The sequence below is a fragment of the Pyxicephalus adspersus genome, chromosome 5 (genome assembly GCF_032062135.1).
Source record: "Pyxicephalus adspersus chromosome 5, UCB_Pads_2.0, whole genome shotgun sequence".
Classification (NCBI taxonomy): domain Eukaryota; kingdom Metazoa; phylum Chordata; class Amphibia; order Anura; family Pyxicephalidae; genus Pyxicephalus; species Pyxicephalus adspersus.
Window position 1 is genome coordinate 113,095,036 of NC_092862.1, and position 17,936 is coordinate 113,112,971.

Here is a 17,936-nt window from a genome sequence, read left to right on the forward strand (position 1 = left end):
TGCTCAAAATGACTTGTGACTTTGAAAGTTTGGTTTTATTGTCGTAAAGCTGTCAATTTGCATTCCATTCAGGCATATAAAATTGTATTGAATCATTGATTAAAATAGTCCAGTTTAGAACGGCAGTTATGCAAAGCAATGCTGAGCCAAGACGCTCCAGAGTGAATGAACTAAAATGTATGTAATGTATTGTATTTTAGTTAGGTGGGCCCACTTAATGTGTAATGGCACACAAAAATGCTGCTGCCCTGATTTCCACAAAAATGATGAGCAACAGTGCATGGGTGTGATCTGACCACATAGCATTGAGCCAAGCCACTCCTGTGTGAATAAACTGAAATTTGTGCATTTACTATTTCATTAGGTGGGCCCATTTATTGTGTAATGGCACACAAATATGTTGCCTGCCCTGGTATCTAAAAACATTCTGAGCTATAGTCGATGGGTGTGATCAGACCACATGGCAATGGAAAGGATTTCAATGTAACGTGTATACATGTATTCTGTGTAATATTCATAGACAATCACAGGCAATTTTAGTCAAAATCATCCATGTGTGCCTAGCATTAGCAGACTGTTTCTTCATCAGCTAAAGGAACAGAAAAGCACAATTATTATTATTATTATTATTAAACAGGATTTATATAGCGCCAACATATTACGCAGCGCTGTACATTAAATAGGGACAATGGGCCTGAATTGGAAAAAATGGTACTAAAACTCATCATCTTCCCTCCCTCAAATTTCAAATCTCCCCCTGATATATTCCTAACTGTTAACAACACTGTTATTCGCCCCTTGACTCAGGCACGCTTTCTTGGCATCACCTTCTATTCTGCCCTCTCATATACCCCCAATATTCGGAACATTTCCAGGTCCTGTCACTTTCAAGCATGCAACATCTCCAAAATCCACCCCTACCTGTCTCCTGAGACCACCAAACGCCTTGTACATGCTCTTATCATCTCTCTACTGTACTGTACTGTAACCTCCTCCTCTCTGGTATTCCACTAACCCGACTCTCTCCTCTACAATATATTATGAATGCTGCAGCCAGACACATCCATCCTTCACACTTCTCTTCTTCAGCGGCATCTCTGTGTGTTCTCTCCATTGGCTTCCATTTCACCTTAGAATCACATTCAAGCTCCTGTGCTTTGCCTTCAAATCCCCCCACAGTTCTTGTCCCACTTACATTTCTGAGCTGGTAAAAAAATACTCTCCACTCCTCCGACGACCTACAACTGACTTCCTCACTCATAACCTCATCACACGCACGGCTCCAAGACTTTTCTAGAGCTGCCCCAACTCTCTGGAATGGTCTTCCTCGTCCTATTCGGCTTGCTCCTACTTTCTGCTCATTTAAAAGAGCACTCAAAACCCATTTTTCATAGGTGCCTACCTTTCTTATTCTGTCTTTTGAAACTCTCACTACTTCCCACCTCCTTGATTGTAACCTTCCTCTCCTCCTATGTCACTCTCTGTATCTGTCTGTCATTTGCAAACCCTATTTAATGTACAGCACTGTGTAATATGTTGGCGCTATATAAATCCTGTTTATTAATAATAATAATAATAATAATAATAGGAAAGTTCCAGCAAACCTGGAATGGATTGGGTGCAAGATTAAAAACATTTTCTAATTTTCTAAATAATAGCAAATGATATTAAGAAATACATTTCAAGTTTGCTTGATCACCCAGGCTCACCCATGATAGTCTATCTTCTCTAGTCTTGGAGAGCTTTAAAAAATCAGGCCTAATCACTTTCCTTAAGTTAGGAGCTTGGGTTGCAGCATTGAAATTTGCAACACGATCCCTACTAAGGGAAACATCTCAACACGAGGTCTGTAGCTAATCTGTCAAATTTTACTACTCGGCACATTCTTTTAGCATGTTCTGAATTATAAAAAGTTTACAGAGGCAATAGAGTTTGGGTAGCAAATGAAGAAAGTGCAGGGCACGCAGCACAGGGGTGCCCATTTGAGGCCTTAGACCTCTTGACCAATGATCATTTTGTGGCTCTACCAATCAAGAAGCACAGGTCGCTAAATGTGTACATTGCCCAGAGACTAAATGACACAAAAAACATACATACTTATATTAGAACGATCTGTAATGTAATATTTATGTAATAATGTAAAATGTAATATTTAACATTTTAAAAAATATATTGTTTCTTTTCATATAGTTTGCCTATTAGTAATATATATTATAAGTGATACACACACTCATCTGTGAGTAATAATATGGTATTATATTATGCTCTTGCATTACTATATCATGATTTTGGAGCCTGCATTTGTACTGTACTTCGCTTTTAGTACACTTTCACTGTAGTCTCCATTAGAGTCCAGGTTACAGGCTAGTACAAAAACAAATATGGTTCACATTTGTTGTTCCGCAGAGTTTATTAAATCTATTACAGACATTTTACACCGTAGTCCTAATCGGTATCACATCTGTAAGTGCACACAGCTGAGTGCTGGTCTGTGTGCCAAGCTCCACAGGTGATGGTCCAGAGCCACAGTGGGAAAATCGCTGTACAACAGACTTCAAAACCCTTAATTAGTTGGTCAACCATAAGTAGCAGTGACATCAAAGAGACACAAAGAGGGCCTAGAGCAAGATTAGGGCCACTCACATCTCCCTGTATTTAGTGCAGAATATATAGCATTCAGGCTTATTTCCTTCCTGTAAAGGTAATCATACTTTCATTCCAGTACACATTGAAAGGTTTCTTCTAGTCTCTGTGAGGGGCATGTGATGAAAAAAACACAGTGAATGAAAAAGGTGGAAAAGAGTTGAAAAGAGAAAACAAATAATGAGTTACAAGGATAGCTATTTGCAAAAGATTGTGGTATTTTGTATTGCCAAAAATAAACCACAGGACTATGCTTATATACAAAAATAAGCTTTTAGTGGTTTGGATATATTGAGTTACTTTTTATTATTATCTAACATATATACCAAGCTACAAAAGTATTTTCCAGAATTATTCAGAAATGGTATACCTGTTTCTGGACCCTTCATGTGATTATAGAGAGACTTTAGTTTTTCTACACATGGATTGTACATGGATTGAGAAGAAATGTTATGTCTTCCAGCCATCTCACTTCAACCTGCCTGCTGATCTATCCATCATTTAAAGATTTCTTAAAGTGGACTTTCTAGTACAACTTACATTCACTTCCGCCCGTTTCCCCATTACATAGATTATTTTAACAAATCCTTTGAAGTACCGTATTTTTTGCCGTATAAGACGCACTTTTTCTTCCCCAAAACTGGGGGGGAAAAGTTAGTGCGTCCTATACGACAAATGTGTTATAAAATAATTAAAATAATATACTCACCCGATACCCGATCCTGCGTGTGTCTCTGGCTGCAGCAGCGTCTGTCTCCTCTCCTCTGCCAGCATCGTGTCTTCTCCTGTCTGTAAAGCAGAGCGAAAGAAGCCGGCACAGCGCCACCTGCTGTTCCCTGTCCTAACTGCCGTACAGTGGAAAAAAAGCACAGAGTGATCAGAAGGGGAGTTTGAATGACACAGAGTGATCAGAAGGGAATTTTGAATGACACAGAGTGATCAGAAAGGGAATTTGAAAGGCACAGAGTGATCAGAAAGGGAATATTAATGGCACATGACTGATCAGAAGGGGAATACCGGTATGAATGGCACATGAGTGATCAGAAGGGGAATAATCTTTCAGAATCTTTTTTTTTAGATTTTCCTCCTTTAAAATTGGGTGCGTCTTATACGGCGAAAAATACGGTACTTATCTTGTTCTGCAGTGCTACCTTTGCATTTCTTGCCTAAGTACAATTGATTGCCTTAAACTCCCATTGATGGGAGGTTCAGAAGCCTCCTGGGATGTGTGATATGGGTATCTTAGAAGACTTCAGAATAGTCTACTCACAGTCTGGGTATCCTAAACATACACCATGGTGTATCAGCCTAGGAAGTGAAAGCCAGCTCCAGAACAAAGATGGCAGCATGAACAGAGCATGCAACAGCAGAGCAGTAGTTTAGAAGAGGTCGACTCAGGTTTAGATGGGCATATAAGTATATATTATGGACAACATGGGAAAAAGTGGGTAGTAAATAATGCCTTAGGGAGATGGAGGTTCCTTTTTATGCCAACCATCAGGAAGTATAAATCTCATTTATTAGGACTGTAGCAGATGGGTTGAGCTGGGAAATGAAGAGATCTCTGCACCAGACCCCCAATACATATGTATATATTGGGTAATTTATCACATTTATATCACATTTTAAAGGAATATCCAGCAGTAGTTAGTCACGTTCAACTGGACTTGTTCTTGAATACATTTTGCAACCTTCCAATCTGCTTCTTCACCTCTGAACTTCCAAACTGATGAAGCAGCTTGGAAGGCTGTGAAACATCTTCAACAAGAACAAGTCCAGTTCAACGGTACTAACTACTACTAGATATACAGTGATATGAATAAATGAGAACCTTCATAGACTATGAAGAATAATTACCCAACACCCTTCCCTCCACTACTAATTTAGCCATTAAAGATTGCTTTGTGTTAAAATAAAAAAAAGTAAAATTTTAGTGTAAAGTTTTATAAAAGTTTCCAGCTTTGATTAAAAAATTTGCCAATATAAGAAACAGTCAAGGCAAGACTGGCTGTGTCTTTGAATATACACAGAGAAAGGGATGTAACCAAGAATGAGCACAGAAGGAAAAAAAAGCATATTCTTGGAAGGAAAACATAATACTAGCATTCATGGCAAGGCAAAATGTAGATACTGTGCCCTGGAGATTCACCTGCTCATGAAATACAGCCTAACAAGATAAATAGTTAAGAGTAAGCTTACCAAGAATATCCCTGGCCACATATAAAGAGACTTTCCAACTATGACTGGCTGAAGTACATGACACAATGTTCACTGGAAGTGGTGACAATACTCAGGTAGCTGCTTTCTGTTAGCAGTTGGTGTCTTTTGTCCTATGTTGTACTTTCCAGGTGCTTGGATAAGCCTGTAGGTATGCAGCAAAGACATATTATAGGCACTGAAAGAGGAAGCTATAGCAGAACCATCACCTGCACTGTACCAGATGTTAGACTATTAATTTGCTTAAGTACTGTATATCTAAACTTAAAGAAAACCTAAACCCAAAAGTGCCTAAAACAAAAAATCCGCTTACCTTCAATCCTGCAGGCCAGTCCAATCCATCTGAAAGTCTCTTTAATCGGGTCCTGCATCATCCCGGCATCCGTCCGCGAGCCGGCGCGACACCTTCGTCTCTTTTTCCTGAATCTTCTTCCTACGTCACCTGACCCAGGCGCAAGATCGGGTGACGTAGGTTGGATAAAATAAACTTGCTGATCTCACTGCACATGTGTGAGATCGGCACATTCCCCCCCCCCCCCCAAAAAAAAGGCTTCTTCTGCGCATGCCCAAGTTGCTCGGACATGCGCAGAAGGAGCATCCAAGAGCCTCCTGGTATGCCTGACATAGGTATCCCGGAAGGCTTTGCGCTTAAAGAGTGTTGCACCTTAAAAAACCAAACAACAAAACTTAATTTTTACTTAAATAAAAGGGTTGTCTACCGTTTTATGTAAAGTGAAATTGCTGAGTTTAGGTACGCTTTAAGTACAATCGGCCTGATTTACCAAAGCTCTCCAAAGATAGACTATCATGGGAGAAACTGGGTGATCTAGCAAGGCTAGAATGGATTAATAAATTTATAAGCTATTAGTTGGCAAATGTTTTGAGTCCTGGACTAGATCCATTACATGTTTGCTGGAACACCTAGGCTCACTCATAATAGTCTATGCGCTCCATTCATGGATAGCTTTAATACATCAGGCCCAATATATTTATATATACTTATTTTTTTTACTAGACAGGACTTTTATATAGAGAATTCAGTGCAGCACAGACAGAGACAAGAGGAAGTTACATGCTCACTGGATTTCTGCCAAATATTTTTTGTATGTGCAGCAATAAAGAAACTTTGGCGGTCTATATAATAATAATTTTTTTTTTTTTTTTTTTTTAATGCTGCATTGTTCAAAATCTTGAATACTGTCACAAAATAGCTGTTTTTACTCCAGTTTAGGGTCCCCCACTAGGACTGTAAAGCCCAAATCAGATTAGTTGTGGCTATGGCTATGGAAATAGAATGGTGGCTGACTGCAGTAGTACATACTGTTCTGTGTCCTCCAGAAGAGATGGCTCACCCTCCTGCTCTCAATAGAGCACACATTTAGACTCGTCATGCCTTTTTCATTCATACTCTTTTTCTTCTCACAAAGTGTGGATGAGCCACTTGGTTTTCTAAACAGTTGGACGGCCTCTTTATATGCAGCCAGGGAGTTTGTTAGTAAGCTTATTCAGAATTGTGTTTCTATCTATAATTACATTCTCCAGTAACACATGCCAAAACCACATTAATTAGGGGAGTACTTCGAAGGCGCATACTGTATAAGCCTGTACCAGATGTTCATTTTTCTCTGCCCCAACTGTTTTTAATTCTTGGTGAGTGTTTGATGGAGAGGGCGGCTTGGAGATCGTTTAAACATTTGCCAGAGTGCCATTAACATCCCGTGACTGGAGGTGGAAAATGTCCTGCTTTGTTTTCTGAAAACTATACAATATTTTTTCCTGCTTATACCAGAGTAGACACAGGATACATTACACTGGCATGTGGCTTTATGGAAACAATGTTCATTTTTCTGTAAAATTTCAGTATCATTATTTAACAGTCTGGAATGTAAAAGTATTTGTTCTGCAATTGGTTTACTTTTATTACAAATTATAAACTTACATATAGAAGGGTACACTGCTAGACCTACTGTCATGCCTTGCTGCTCAACCAACAACCTGTGTGACTGCTATTATTTTTAGACCTCTGACCTAACCTATTCCACATTCCCCTCCAGGGATGCATACTTACCAAGGGCCACGATCCCCTGATTTTTTACATCTGCTCACTATAAGTCTTCTTATCTGCCCATGTTTACATGATATGGCCCCATAGATTTCTATAGTGCAATATCCCAAGGCAGTAGATGAAGGTAGTGAATTTAAATTTATGTCAAAGATCTAGGGCACCCTGAGTGTATGATGGGGTGTGCAGTGTGCCCTTGCAAATTGTCAGTATGGCCATATTATGCAAACAATGGAAGAGCCTAAAAGTGTTATGGTTTAGTAAAAATTGTTTTAGTTTTTTTGACTTTAGTAAAAAGCATATAGCCCACAATTACTTCACCTCTCTGGTGGCATTACTGGCTCTTAGTTTCTTAGTTGCCCATGTCCACAATCATGCCACATGACAGCAGCATGAGAGACTGTGCCTAGGTTAAAACCACTTTCTTACAGCCTGTATTGATAAATGTGGCTGCCTGATAGCAACATGTTGGGCAGACACGGGCAGCCTGCAGGCCATAAATTAGTTACCCTTTGTTTCTTCCTAAGGTTTATAGCAGGCCCAACTACTTATATTAGTAATCATTTGTTCACAAACAATGTTACAAAATGAGTAAATGTGTTACAAAATAGCAGTAGATCATTTTTGCAGCAATCCATTGCTGCAGGGAAAACAGGCAAGAACTGGAACAACTCTGCCATAGTTAAAGATAGATGTCCTCACAAAGGTCAACAAACACAATGCAGGAGCCTTTTATTGTAGTTCTCTGCTACTCTATGAAGCTTTCCCAAACAGGATCACAAGCCTAGGAGTCGAGTCGGGTTCAGTGCTGGATTGCTGTCACTGACAGCCGGTGGTTCCAGCACTGAAAGTCACTGGGGCTTTTGGGAACCACTAAAGCAAGGTACCAGTGCCAAATAACCTCCAACCCAGGGCTGTTTCAGAACAACACCTGAGACTCATCTGGTAACAGATCTTTGTTCTTAAGACAAAGATGTTTGAGTTATGTTTGAGATATATATATATTTATTTATTTATTTATATACACACACACATACATATTTACACATATGAAATTCTTTCACTCATTATTACCCCCTGAAAAAAGGTATAAATCATGACATGTAAATGTTGATTCACACACTGTATAATTCAATCCAGTGTGAAAAAAAACTAAATTATGGGTGGAAGCTGTGTGAATCTGGGATGAAAACATTTTCAGTAAAACACTTAAAAATGTAGCCCTGTTGCCTATACTAGCTACCCATTATTTTTATTTTCTTACACAATTATTTACGAGAAAAGTATGAATGTGTGTTTTTGGCTATCCCTGGTCTTTCTTTTACTGTCTTGTAACTTTTTTTGTCTCTCTTTCTGTATGTGAAATGTTTTCAATTATTCATGCACAAGCTTTTGCATAAAAATTTCAGATATTTTAGTTAGTAAAAGTACAATGTAAAAACAATACAAGTGTTTTATTATCAAAACCTCAGTGATTGTCGGGTTAGTTTTTAGGGAACTCCATGTAGGTGCAATCATTATGGCTTATATCCTGAAGTCTGGAAGGAAACCATATTATTGACATTTAGGGAAAGTCAAATAAACCACTAGAGACAGAGACAGACAATTATACCTAAAGAGAAAAAAGAATTCTTGAATTAAACAATGGGATTCATTTATTTTTCTTTTTTCCTTATTTCCTTTCTATTCCCTTGCTCATGTGTCATAATGAACATCAAAGAAATTCTTATTTAATATGAGCCATGCTGCCCAGTAATAGCTCTCAGTCTACATCAGTAAGGTTCTGTCAATACCAAGACAATGTCCAACCAAGATGAAAATGCCAAAGAGTCCTTCCTGTACCAATCTAAGATGGATAATGTGTAATTGCACATGTGTACACTCAGCAGGCTTGTGCCAGGTGCAAGAATAACAGCCACTGCTTACTGGTCCTAGCTTTACTATGTCTTACTAGTGTAGTTTAGGCTTAGTTAGCAAATAAAAAATAACCAGCTTGTGTTACTAATATTGTAATAAAAATGTATTCTTTTATGTGGGATCCTAGATTGTAAGCTTTGGGGCAGGGTCCTCTCCTGCTCTTGTGTCACTGTCTGTATCTGTCTGTCATTTGCATACCCTATTTACAGCGCTGCGTAATATGTTGGTGCTATACAAATCCTGTTTATTAATAATTATATAAGGTAGCCTTTAGGTTAACCAAAGTGCAATTTTTATTCTATCATTTGGCCCTTTTGTGAAAGCACTAGAAAATAATTTTGGAATAAAAATACAATTTTTAAAGTTTACATAGCAATAGTTACCAACAAAAATAGCTAAAGGAAGTCACCTAGCTAAGGGCAGACACTTTATTATGCCTAATATTACCTTGATAAGCCACACATGTCTCACTTATGTACCTCTCCGAGGCTAATTTTACATTGTCACTTAGGGTCTAATTTTGGTGCCGAGTCTTACCTACTGGTATTTCTCTAACCAATACTAATATACATGGAAGTATCAATAGGCTGGACAGAGTCTCAATGTCAGGGCTCTAGGTACAAAGTAAAACTAGTTTTATAGTGACACACAACCCAGACTTTTCCTGCTAACAAAGATTATAGCCAGCATCTAGGAGTGTCTGCTTTTTGCAAGACTTTTACTTTAAAAGTAACTAATGGTTTTACTTTATTTTCACTTCCTGACTGTTGTATAGTTGTATACTTACTTACTCTGTCACTGTATTGTAAATTTCAACAACTGTACCATCTTCAAAGGCTCACTGATAGGGTACTCAATGGTTTACAGCCTGTGCAGCAGACATGGTGTGGCACTACATCCGTCTAATATTTAGACTTTGACTTTAATTACAAAGGAATTCAGCTGTACCTATCTTCCAATGTGTACAGAAGTGACAATATTGTGTTTTATTTTCTTAGAGATCTATTTATAAAGCAGGGAGTCTGACATTCACTCAAAAATTTCCTGTTGGAGAGTCAATTACTGCCATTGAAATACCAGGAAGAATCCCCACCAGAGATTGTTTGAGGGAATGTCAGATTCCCCATTTTATAAACTGTGTGTGCCTGATTGCTTTATTGTTAATCATAAGATAATTAACATTCAAAATGTATATGAGTTTTTTTTATTTGTTTAATTATAAACCTAATAAAGTACAAATGGGGTTTATTACACATAATCTGCCCACAATATCTCATTGCTTCTATTTTCTCTTCTGAGAATGGAGGTTTGGATAATACTTTGTTGTTGAAGTTGTCTCCAAGTTAACATATATATATACTACATATATGTTCATTTGGTACAAGCCGTATCAACAGCTTACAGTATATTAGTGTGGTGGTCAGTGGGAAAACTGTTTCTTACATTGCTGGCCAGTGTGAAGAATGTTACCCTTACAGATGGAACCCTGGTTGAGAAACACATCAATATCAGAATGTAGCACCCATCAACCAGTGTATGGCCAAGAGAGGACCTAGTGACACAATTGTTTGTTGTAGTTCAGATTTCCCATATTGTTTTTTTATGTGCTTCTGCTTTGTTGTGTCACTCTCTCCAACATGTAGCCTGTCTGTGCACAGTCCCAAAGCTTCTCAGCCTTCCCTTTGATTAAAGAACAGTAGTAAAACAAGGCCCCCCTCGGGTGCAGCTCCCCTTCCGACAGTTTGATTAATAAGCTTAAAACGCAAATTGAAATGAAAAGAGAAATGAACTCCAGGTGCCTGGACACCTTGTGCTATGCAAAAAGAGCCTTGGCCAGGCCAGCCATACAATGCCATTCATTCCCACACCTGAGGGACTGAAGTGAGCGAGCGTAATTGCTGTAACTCTTATTAATGTTCTGACATAATTCCTATTAATTCCACAGGGCTAGTAAATGCATTAGGACTTGTCAACATATTATTTGACACGGTTTATGATCTGTAGAATTATTCTCCTCTGGATTGGGCAGCATTGAAGAAAGGGCCTGCTCTTTACCTCGGAGAAAGGTCTTTTCAGGCTGGCCAAAAGCACTTTTTTCAAGGTGGTGATGTCGGAGCTTTTAATCAATAGCTAGCAGTGTCTTTGGTGTTAACAGTGACAAAGTTTTTTTTAATAAAGGAAAACTGAAGCCCACATTCAGCAAGTTCACATTAATTTGTTATTATTGCAATAACAGCTTTTTTTTTGTTTTGTAATAATACATTTTTTTTATCCTTAATTTCAATATTACATTGTCATAGATTTTGTTGCCAGAACTAAAATAGTTTTAGAAACTTTGGAAATATGTGATTTGGAAAATGTAGTAGTTAAGTGCTCAGTGGTAACAAAAGCAGTCCTATCAGAACGCATCCTGGTATTAAAATGGAATAGTCTGCAGAAAATCTGCTCACACTTTGGGCTTGATTTATGAAAGCTCTCCAAGGCTGAAGAGGATACACTTTCATCAGTGAAGCTTGGTAATCCAGCAAACCTGGAATGAATTTCTGGCAAATGTTTTAAATCCTGGACCAGATCCATTCCAGGTTTTCTGGATTACCCAGCTTCACTGATGAAAGTGTATCCTTTCCATCTTTGGAGAGCTTTATTAAATCAGGCCTATTGCATCAGAACTGATGTGTGTGATCAATGGGTAGGGTCACTTCCTACTGAGTGCTTACTCATATATGTGGGCTTATTATTACATAAATACTTTTAATCATGTTAAAAAATACCAGCAAACATTCTCTTTTTGATAATGAAAACATTTACATTGCCTCTGTGTGTTGTAAAAATCTGGTAAAATATCCCAGTGGTTTACAGTCCCAAGGAGCAGCAATAGATGTCTCACTGCTAGTGGGTGATCTGCCCATATCTGGATAAAAAAGAAAGAAAACAGGAATTTTATCTATCACCCTTCACTTATAATTGAATTGTGTCAATTTTTTAAATTGTCAACCCTCACATTTATATTAGATAATGCATGCAGTATGTGTTCTTCTAAATAGCACAGTGCTCATTTATCCTCTTCACCCTCTGCAGGTAGTGAATATGACGAGGAAGAAGTGGACTATGAAGACTCGGATAGCGATGAATCCTGGACCACAGAGAGTGCCATTAGTTCCGAAGCAATCCTGAGCTCCATGTGTATGAATGGAGGGGATGAAAAGCCATTTGCCTGCCCAGTTCCTGGGTGTAAAAAGAGATATAAGGTAAAATGGAAATGTTTACTTTATTGAAAGAGTTTGTACAGTTGTCCTAAAGAAGGAAGGTAACTGCTAACAACTTTTCTTTTTTTGGGTTATGGAACTCTGTGTATATGACACTGAAGGTTTAATATATACCACCACATAATCTAATAAAATATGTACAAATAATGCTGACGGATCCTTAACAGATCCACAGTGGTTGCTAAAAATGAGAACGTTCAGTGTGATTGGCAGTGTGCTGAAAGGAACAGTGGAAAACTTGTACAGAAACTGCATGCATGAGCAGATGACCATATCTTCCATCCTAAATGTATGATATATACTTATCAGTAGGAGAATACATCCATCAACATGTTAGACCATCATATCCATTATGGTGCATCTAAAGCAAACATTCTGTAATTAGTTAGGGATGGAGAGTGGAGAATGGCCAAAACTTCCAATTGTTGACTGCGTCTCCCTTGAAGAGGTTCACCCTCTCCACATATATTAGAGACCAATGTCACCAAGACTTAAAGTGTGGGAAAATCCAAAATTAGTCATGACCAAAATTAAAATAGAAGGGTATCGTTCAGAGGGGATACTAGTTTCAAAGGTGAATGTGAAGAGTAATTTCACTTTCCTTCCTGATATCTAAAGGACAGGTATGGAAGTAATGGCAAAACAATGTCTTTTAAACTTTAACTTTAGTTTACTTGAAACAATTTTTACTCAAATATTTTCAAAAATTTCTTACATTGAATTGTTTTTATTAGAAAATGTATAACTCATTAGTAAAATTTTCTAACTAAATTCAGCATGAAAAATGTGTACATTTTGAGTAAGTGAATCTTAGGTGAAAATATTAATTAATTAAACCTAACAATGTACATTTACTGTTAAAAACTCAAGGTCTCCTCACTCACACCAACCAACTTTATGTAATGGTGCGGCCAGAGCAATAACAGGGGGTCCAGGACCTTTTGACACAGACCCACTTTGGCCAGGTGTCTACATCTTCATCAAATCATGAATTTGCACCGTGATGACCCCACTCCTGGCCATGCCTTTAATTATTTTTTACTAATTTAGCTGAGCTTTATTACTCCACTTATCAGCTGATCACAGCAGAGTAGGGGAGCCTTCTATTATGTTAGAAATTTAATAATTGTGAACAGATCCCCCTTACTTTACAAACCTGGACCTTCTCCATTCATTTTATTGCATCGTTTGGATCTCCCACACGATACATGTTACAGTCTTGCTGGAGGCTGGTTGAAATTCTTTTCTGCTCCCTTCCATGCTCACCTTAATCTTTTACTTGACAATATAATTGCTAGTGTTTTCAGCTGCTTTCCTAATTACCTTTATCCCCCGTTTATGCCTAGAGGTACATGCACATTTAATATTGCAAATTGAAAAGGAGAGACTGTAAATAAAAGCGTATTAAAGCAGCAATTAAATGCGGTGTCCCTGTCGCTGCGCCTGCAGAGGGGGTGCCTGGGGCTGTCGCTGCTTTGACTGGGCCTTTTTCTTCTGTAGCCTCTTGACTCTCTCAGTAACACTTGTGTCTCGCACGATGTTTATTCCTGTCTGTTTAAACCTCTAATAGTGTGAACATATTTATGGCACAGCCAGATACAATAAATTAGTGTTAGCCTGGTATTCTGTGGTACACCCAGCTACTCTACTGTATGCGGCTCTTGTTTTTAATTATGGCACCATTAGTGCATCCAGAGTTCCTGGCTGATGGCAGCTGTCAATTTTTTTTTTCTGCTCTTTGTCTAGATTTGGTGGTCAGCTCTTTCAGACCTTCTAACCCCCCCCCCAATGGCCATTAGACAGACGCATCATTTGCTTTTTAGGAATACAGGTTGTTTATAAGGAAAGTGCTGGCAGTGGGAGGGTATATTGTAAACCAGACATTGTCTTCAGCCAGGAAGCAAACAAGCCATTGTGACTATAAGAAGGGTGCATTTTCCCAGGGGGCATCTCTCTACTGCAGCAAGTGTTTCTTCAGAAGAGAAAAGGTACAGACCTGTAATTTGCTACATCCTGTCTGTTCTCTGTTTGACTGCCAGCCCTCTTTTTATTGCCCAAATAACCAAACTGTTCCTGCCTGCTTTTCCTATCACATCACCTTCATCTCCAGTGCACAAGGACTGTCTCAAGGATATCGTGCACACCATTAAGTCACAAGGGGACGGAATTAATGAGGCAGAGAAAGCTGACAAACATGAAGAGGGCAGGAAATAAAAAGTAATGATACAGGGAGTTGAATAAACATAAGGTGTGCTTTTTTTCTTCCTCTCCAAGGTTTTTGTGTCAGGTATCTTGTCAGACACGAGATAAACTATTCCATTTTTATTATAGAGCACAACATATATTACAGGACTGTCCCTTTCACAGTATTACTCTTCTGCAGCCAAATTTTGCAGCATCCAAGTTCCTGAAAGGTTTGATAAACCGTGACCGGATTGGATAAGCACTTGCATGGTATCAGAAACATAATCTGTGCTAATATTAGGATATTCACATAGCAAGCAAGTGTATGTGAAACAGCATGGCTTGTGGTCTATGGGGAAATGAAACCTCAGCAGAGGCTCTCTATCATTATCATTAAAAACTATAAAATCATGCTAATATATAACACCACACTTAGAGCTAGGTTTAGATTTAGGTGAGTCAAGTGGTAAGTTGTGCTTTAGGCCGAGTCATGCTGCTTTGGTGCATGCATGTTAACACGCATTCTGCTGTACACTGAATTGCCTAGGTGCCTGCAGTTTAGGAACCAGCAAAATACATTATTGCATTGTCAGGATTGTACAGCAGTGCAATAAAAGTATGTTGAGAAGATTATTATTACACAGTTTTTATATAGCGCCAACATATTACACAGTGCTGTACATAGTCATGTCACTAACTGTCCATCAAAGTGGCTGACAACCTAATGTCCCTACCATAGTCATATGTCTTTAATACAGCCTAAGGTAAATTTTAGGGGGAAGACAATTAACCTAAATGCATGTTTTTGGAATGTGGGAAGAAACCCACACTAACACTGGGAGAACCTGAAAACTCCATGCAGATAGTTCCCTGGCCAAGACTCAAACCTGGGACCCAGGGCTGAAAAGGTCAGAGTGCTAACCACTGAGCCATTGTGTTGCCCACAATGCACTGGGATACAATTCAGTTGCATTACTCTGCACTAAGGTCTTTTGTGTTGAGCATTAGGGATTCATTTTACAAAGGATCACGTTCAGGTTAAGTATTAGGGTCAGGCAATGGGTTACATTGTATTGTTGGATTCGGGGCTACATGTTACGTAGTAGGGGGACACTAAAGCCGCGTACACACGTGCAATTCTTGTAATTGGAAATGATTTTTTACGACTCTTTCCAACGATAAGAACCGCACGATGCATGAACGAGTGCTGTACATACAGCACTGTACCCTCTCTCTATAGAGAGGGGAAGGGGGAGAGCGACGGAGCAGCACCCTGCTGCACGCTCTCCCCCTTCCCTTGCATTAGGAACGCTCGTCGTCTGTGGATCCACCAGGACGGATCCACGGATGATGAACGACGCGGGCTGTACACACGCCAGATTCTCGCCAGATATCCGCTCTGAGGCGATTATCGGAAAAATTTGACATGTGTACGTAGCTTAAGATTTCCAGATTACTTGTATGCACAGGTTAAAGTTATAGTGTATCTAAATGCAAAAACAAAAATCTTACATATAGCAAGTTGCAAGTCCTTAGATGAGCTGGCTGCATTTGTTTTTGACTTTCTAGCTAATGTGTTCATCTTATTAATAATATTTTTATTATTATCATGAAACAGTATTTATATAGCGCCAACATAATATGCAGTGCTGTACATTAAATAGGGGTTGCAAATGACAGACAGGTACAGACAGTGACACAGGAGGAGAAGGAGAGAACCCTGTCCAAAGAGCTTACAATTAAAGAGGTGGGGAAGCAGCACACACTTGGAAGGGGGATATGGATTGATGGGTGAGTAACGAGGTTTAAGAGACAGAAGCTTGAAAAGATTGGTTTTGATGGCTCAAAATGAGCAGAAAGTAAGAGAAAGCCAAATAGGACGATGAAGACCATTCAAGAGAGTTAGGGCAGCACTAGAAAAGTCTTGGAGCCGTGTGTGTGATGAGGTTATGAGTGAGGAAGTCATTAGTAGGTTATTGGAGGATCGAAGAGAGCGGCTAGGGGGGTATTTTTATATCTTGATTTTTGGCAGTATTTAGAGTTCCTGTATTAGAGATCTGTGCTGAATATACATTTTTAATTTTTTGAACATCCATTAAGGGTTATGTTTGGGGTATTGAAAAGCTAAGGTGTTGGGGTTTTTTGAATATGTATACAGATAGTGTTATAGTCACTCTAAGGGTAAGTTTGGGGTTAAGGTATGAGAACAAAACATTTTTATAACCCCCATTCTTCGTTGAAATTCTGGTGCTATGATCCAATCTTGTTGTCTAGGTGCTTATGCCATTGTAAAGTCTATTTTTTATATTATTTTTTATAAGATTCCCAAAACCCTTACCCCAGATTCAGTTTTCTAGTTAATTTAGGTTGGAAAAATGTTTGAAGTCTCAGTGAAAGTGGTATGAATCTTGAAACTATTTATAAATAGTCATTTCTGTATTCTGTATTGAGATATCTTCAGTGCCACAATCTGCAGTCAGTCGTGTTTGTATTTTGTATTTTATTAATGCTGCCTGAATTCATCATTTGTCATCCTGCTTGAAGTTTACCAAGGCAATAAAACCCCTTTACAAGATTGGCAGTGTTCTGTACTTCATACCTCCATTCCTTGGCAAGCGCCATAAAGACACACAACAAAATGTTGACATTAGCAGAGTGGAAAAAGAAGTAGCAAGTCCCCATTAATTATAGCAACAGAATTTATTTCTCTCTTACTCACTCGGATCCGGCTCCAGCTTTACTTTGCTTACCCCCTGCCTGTTGCTTGTATGCTGTGCGGGTTTTATGAGGACTGAACTACATCTTGTCCTCAGTCATAATTCATGTTCTCCCCTTTCCTGCAGGTGTGGCTTCTGCGACAAATAGAAACACAAAGAATGACTCTTATATTTCACTTGGCAATACAATTTACAAATTTGTTATCCTGTTATTTCTGTTATTGCTGGTAGAATTACACCCATGTATGCATTTCTTTGGGTGTAGATTATAAACTTGTTGCTTTGGGGGGATGGGGTTGCTGGTGCATTCATTGCTTGAAGGGTTGTAGCGGTGAGAGATAAATGTTTTTTTTTAAATTCATATTTAGAAAAAAAGCTGCTGACATTACCAATTTATGACTAGGAAATGCTCATGTCTAAATACATTTTTTACCACAGTTACACATTACCCTCATGTCTATCAGTGGTCTCTGCAAGGCAAAAGAGACTACAGCCTGGGATCTTCATAGCACCCACACTCCCAGTGTAATCTATGGAGGTCCAACAATCGGGACTTGCCTTGAGTCTCATGAACAGAAGCCATAGATTGCAAGCTTGATTCACAATGTCATTATAGTAATATTGCTTGTTTATGTGCAACTCATAATATCACAACTAATCTGGGTTTCAATAAACCTGCTATTGTAAAAGAAAACAGGAAGCTATCTGTAGATAATAAAACCTAACATCATTGTTGATTTACATGGTCTTTATACCAGAAACATAGCGCTCGCTGCTCGGTATCATTAACACCAACAACATATATATATTTATATATATATATATATATATATATATATATATTCATATATATATATATTATTATTATTACTAATGTAATATATGAATTTGTTGTAACAGCAGTAGGAATCACACAAACTGAAATAAGCA

At 38.5% G+C, this 17,936-nt stretch overlaps 1 protein-coding gene across 1 annotated transcript in view; it reads left to right on the forward strand.

Moving 5' to 3' along the window:
- JAZF1 (JAZF zinc finger 1) overlaps positions 1-17,936 on the forward strand; it is a 172,218-nt gene that overhangs the window by 142,548 nt on the left and 11,734 nt on the right. The window contains exon 4 of the mRNA XM_072412479.1: positions 11,918-12,087. Within this exon, the coding sequence (XP_072268580.1) occupies positions 11,918-12,087 (170 nt within the window). The remainder of the gene's footprint in view (positions 1-11,917; positions 12,088-17,936) is intronic.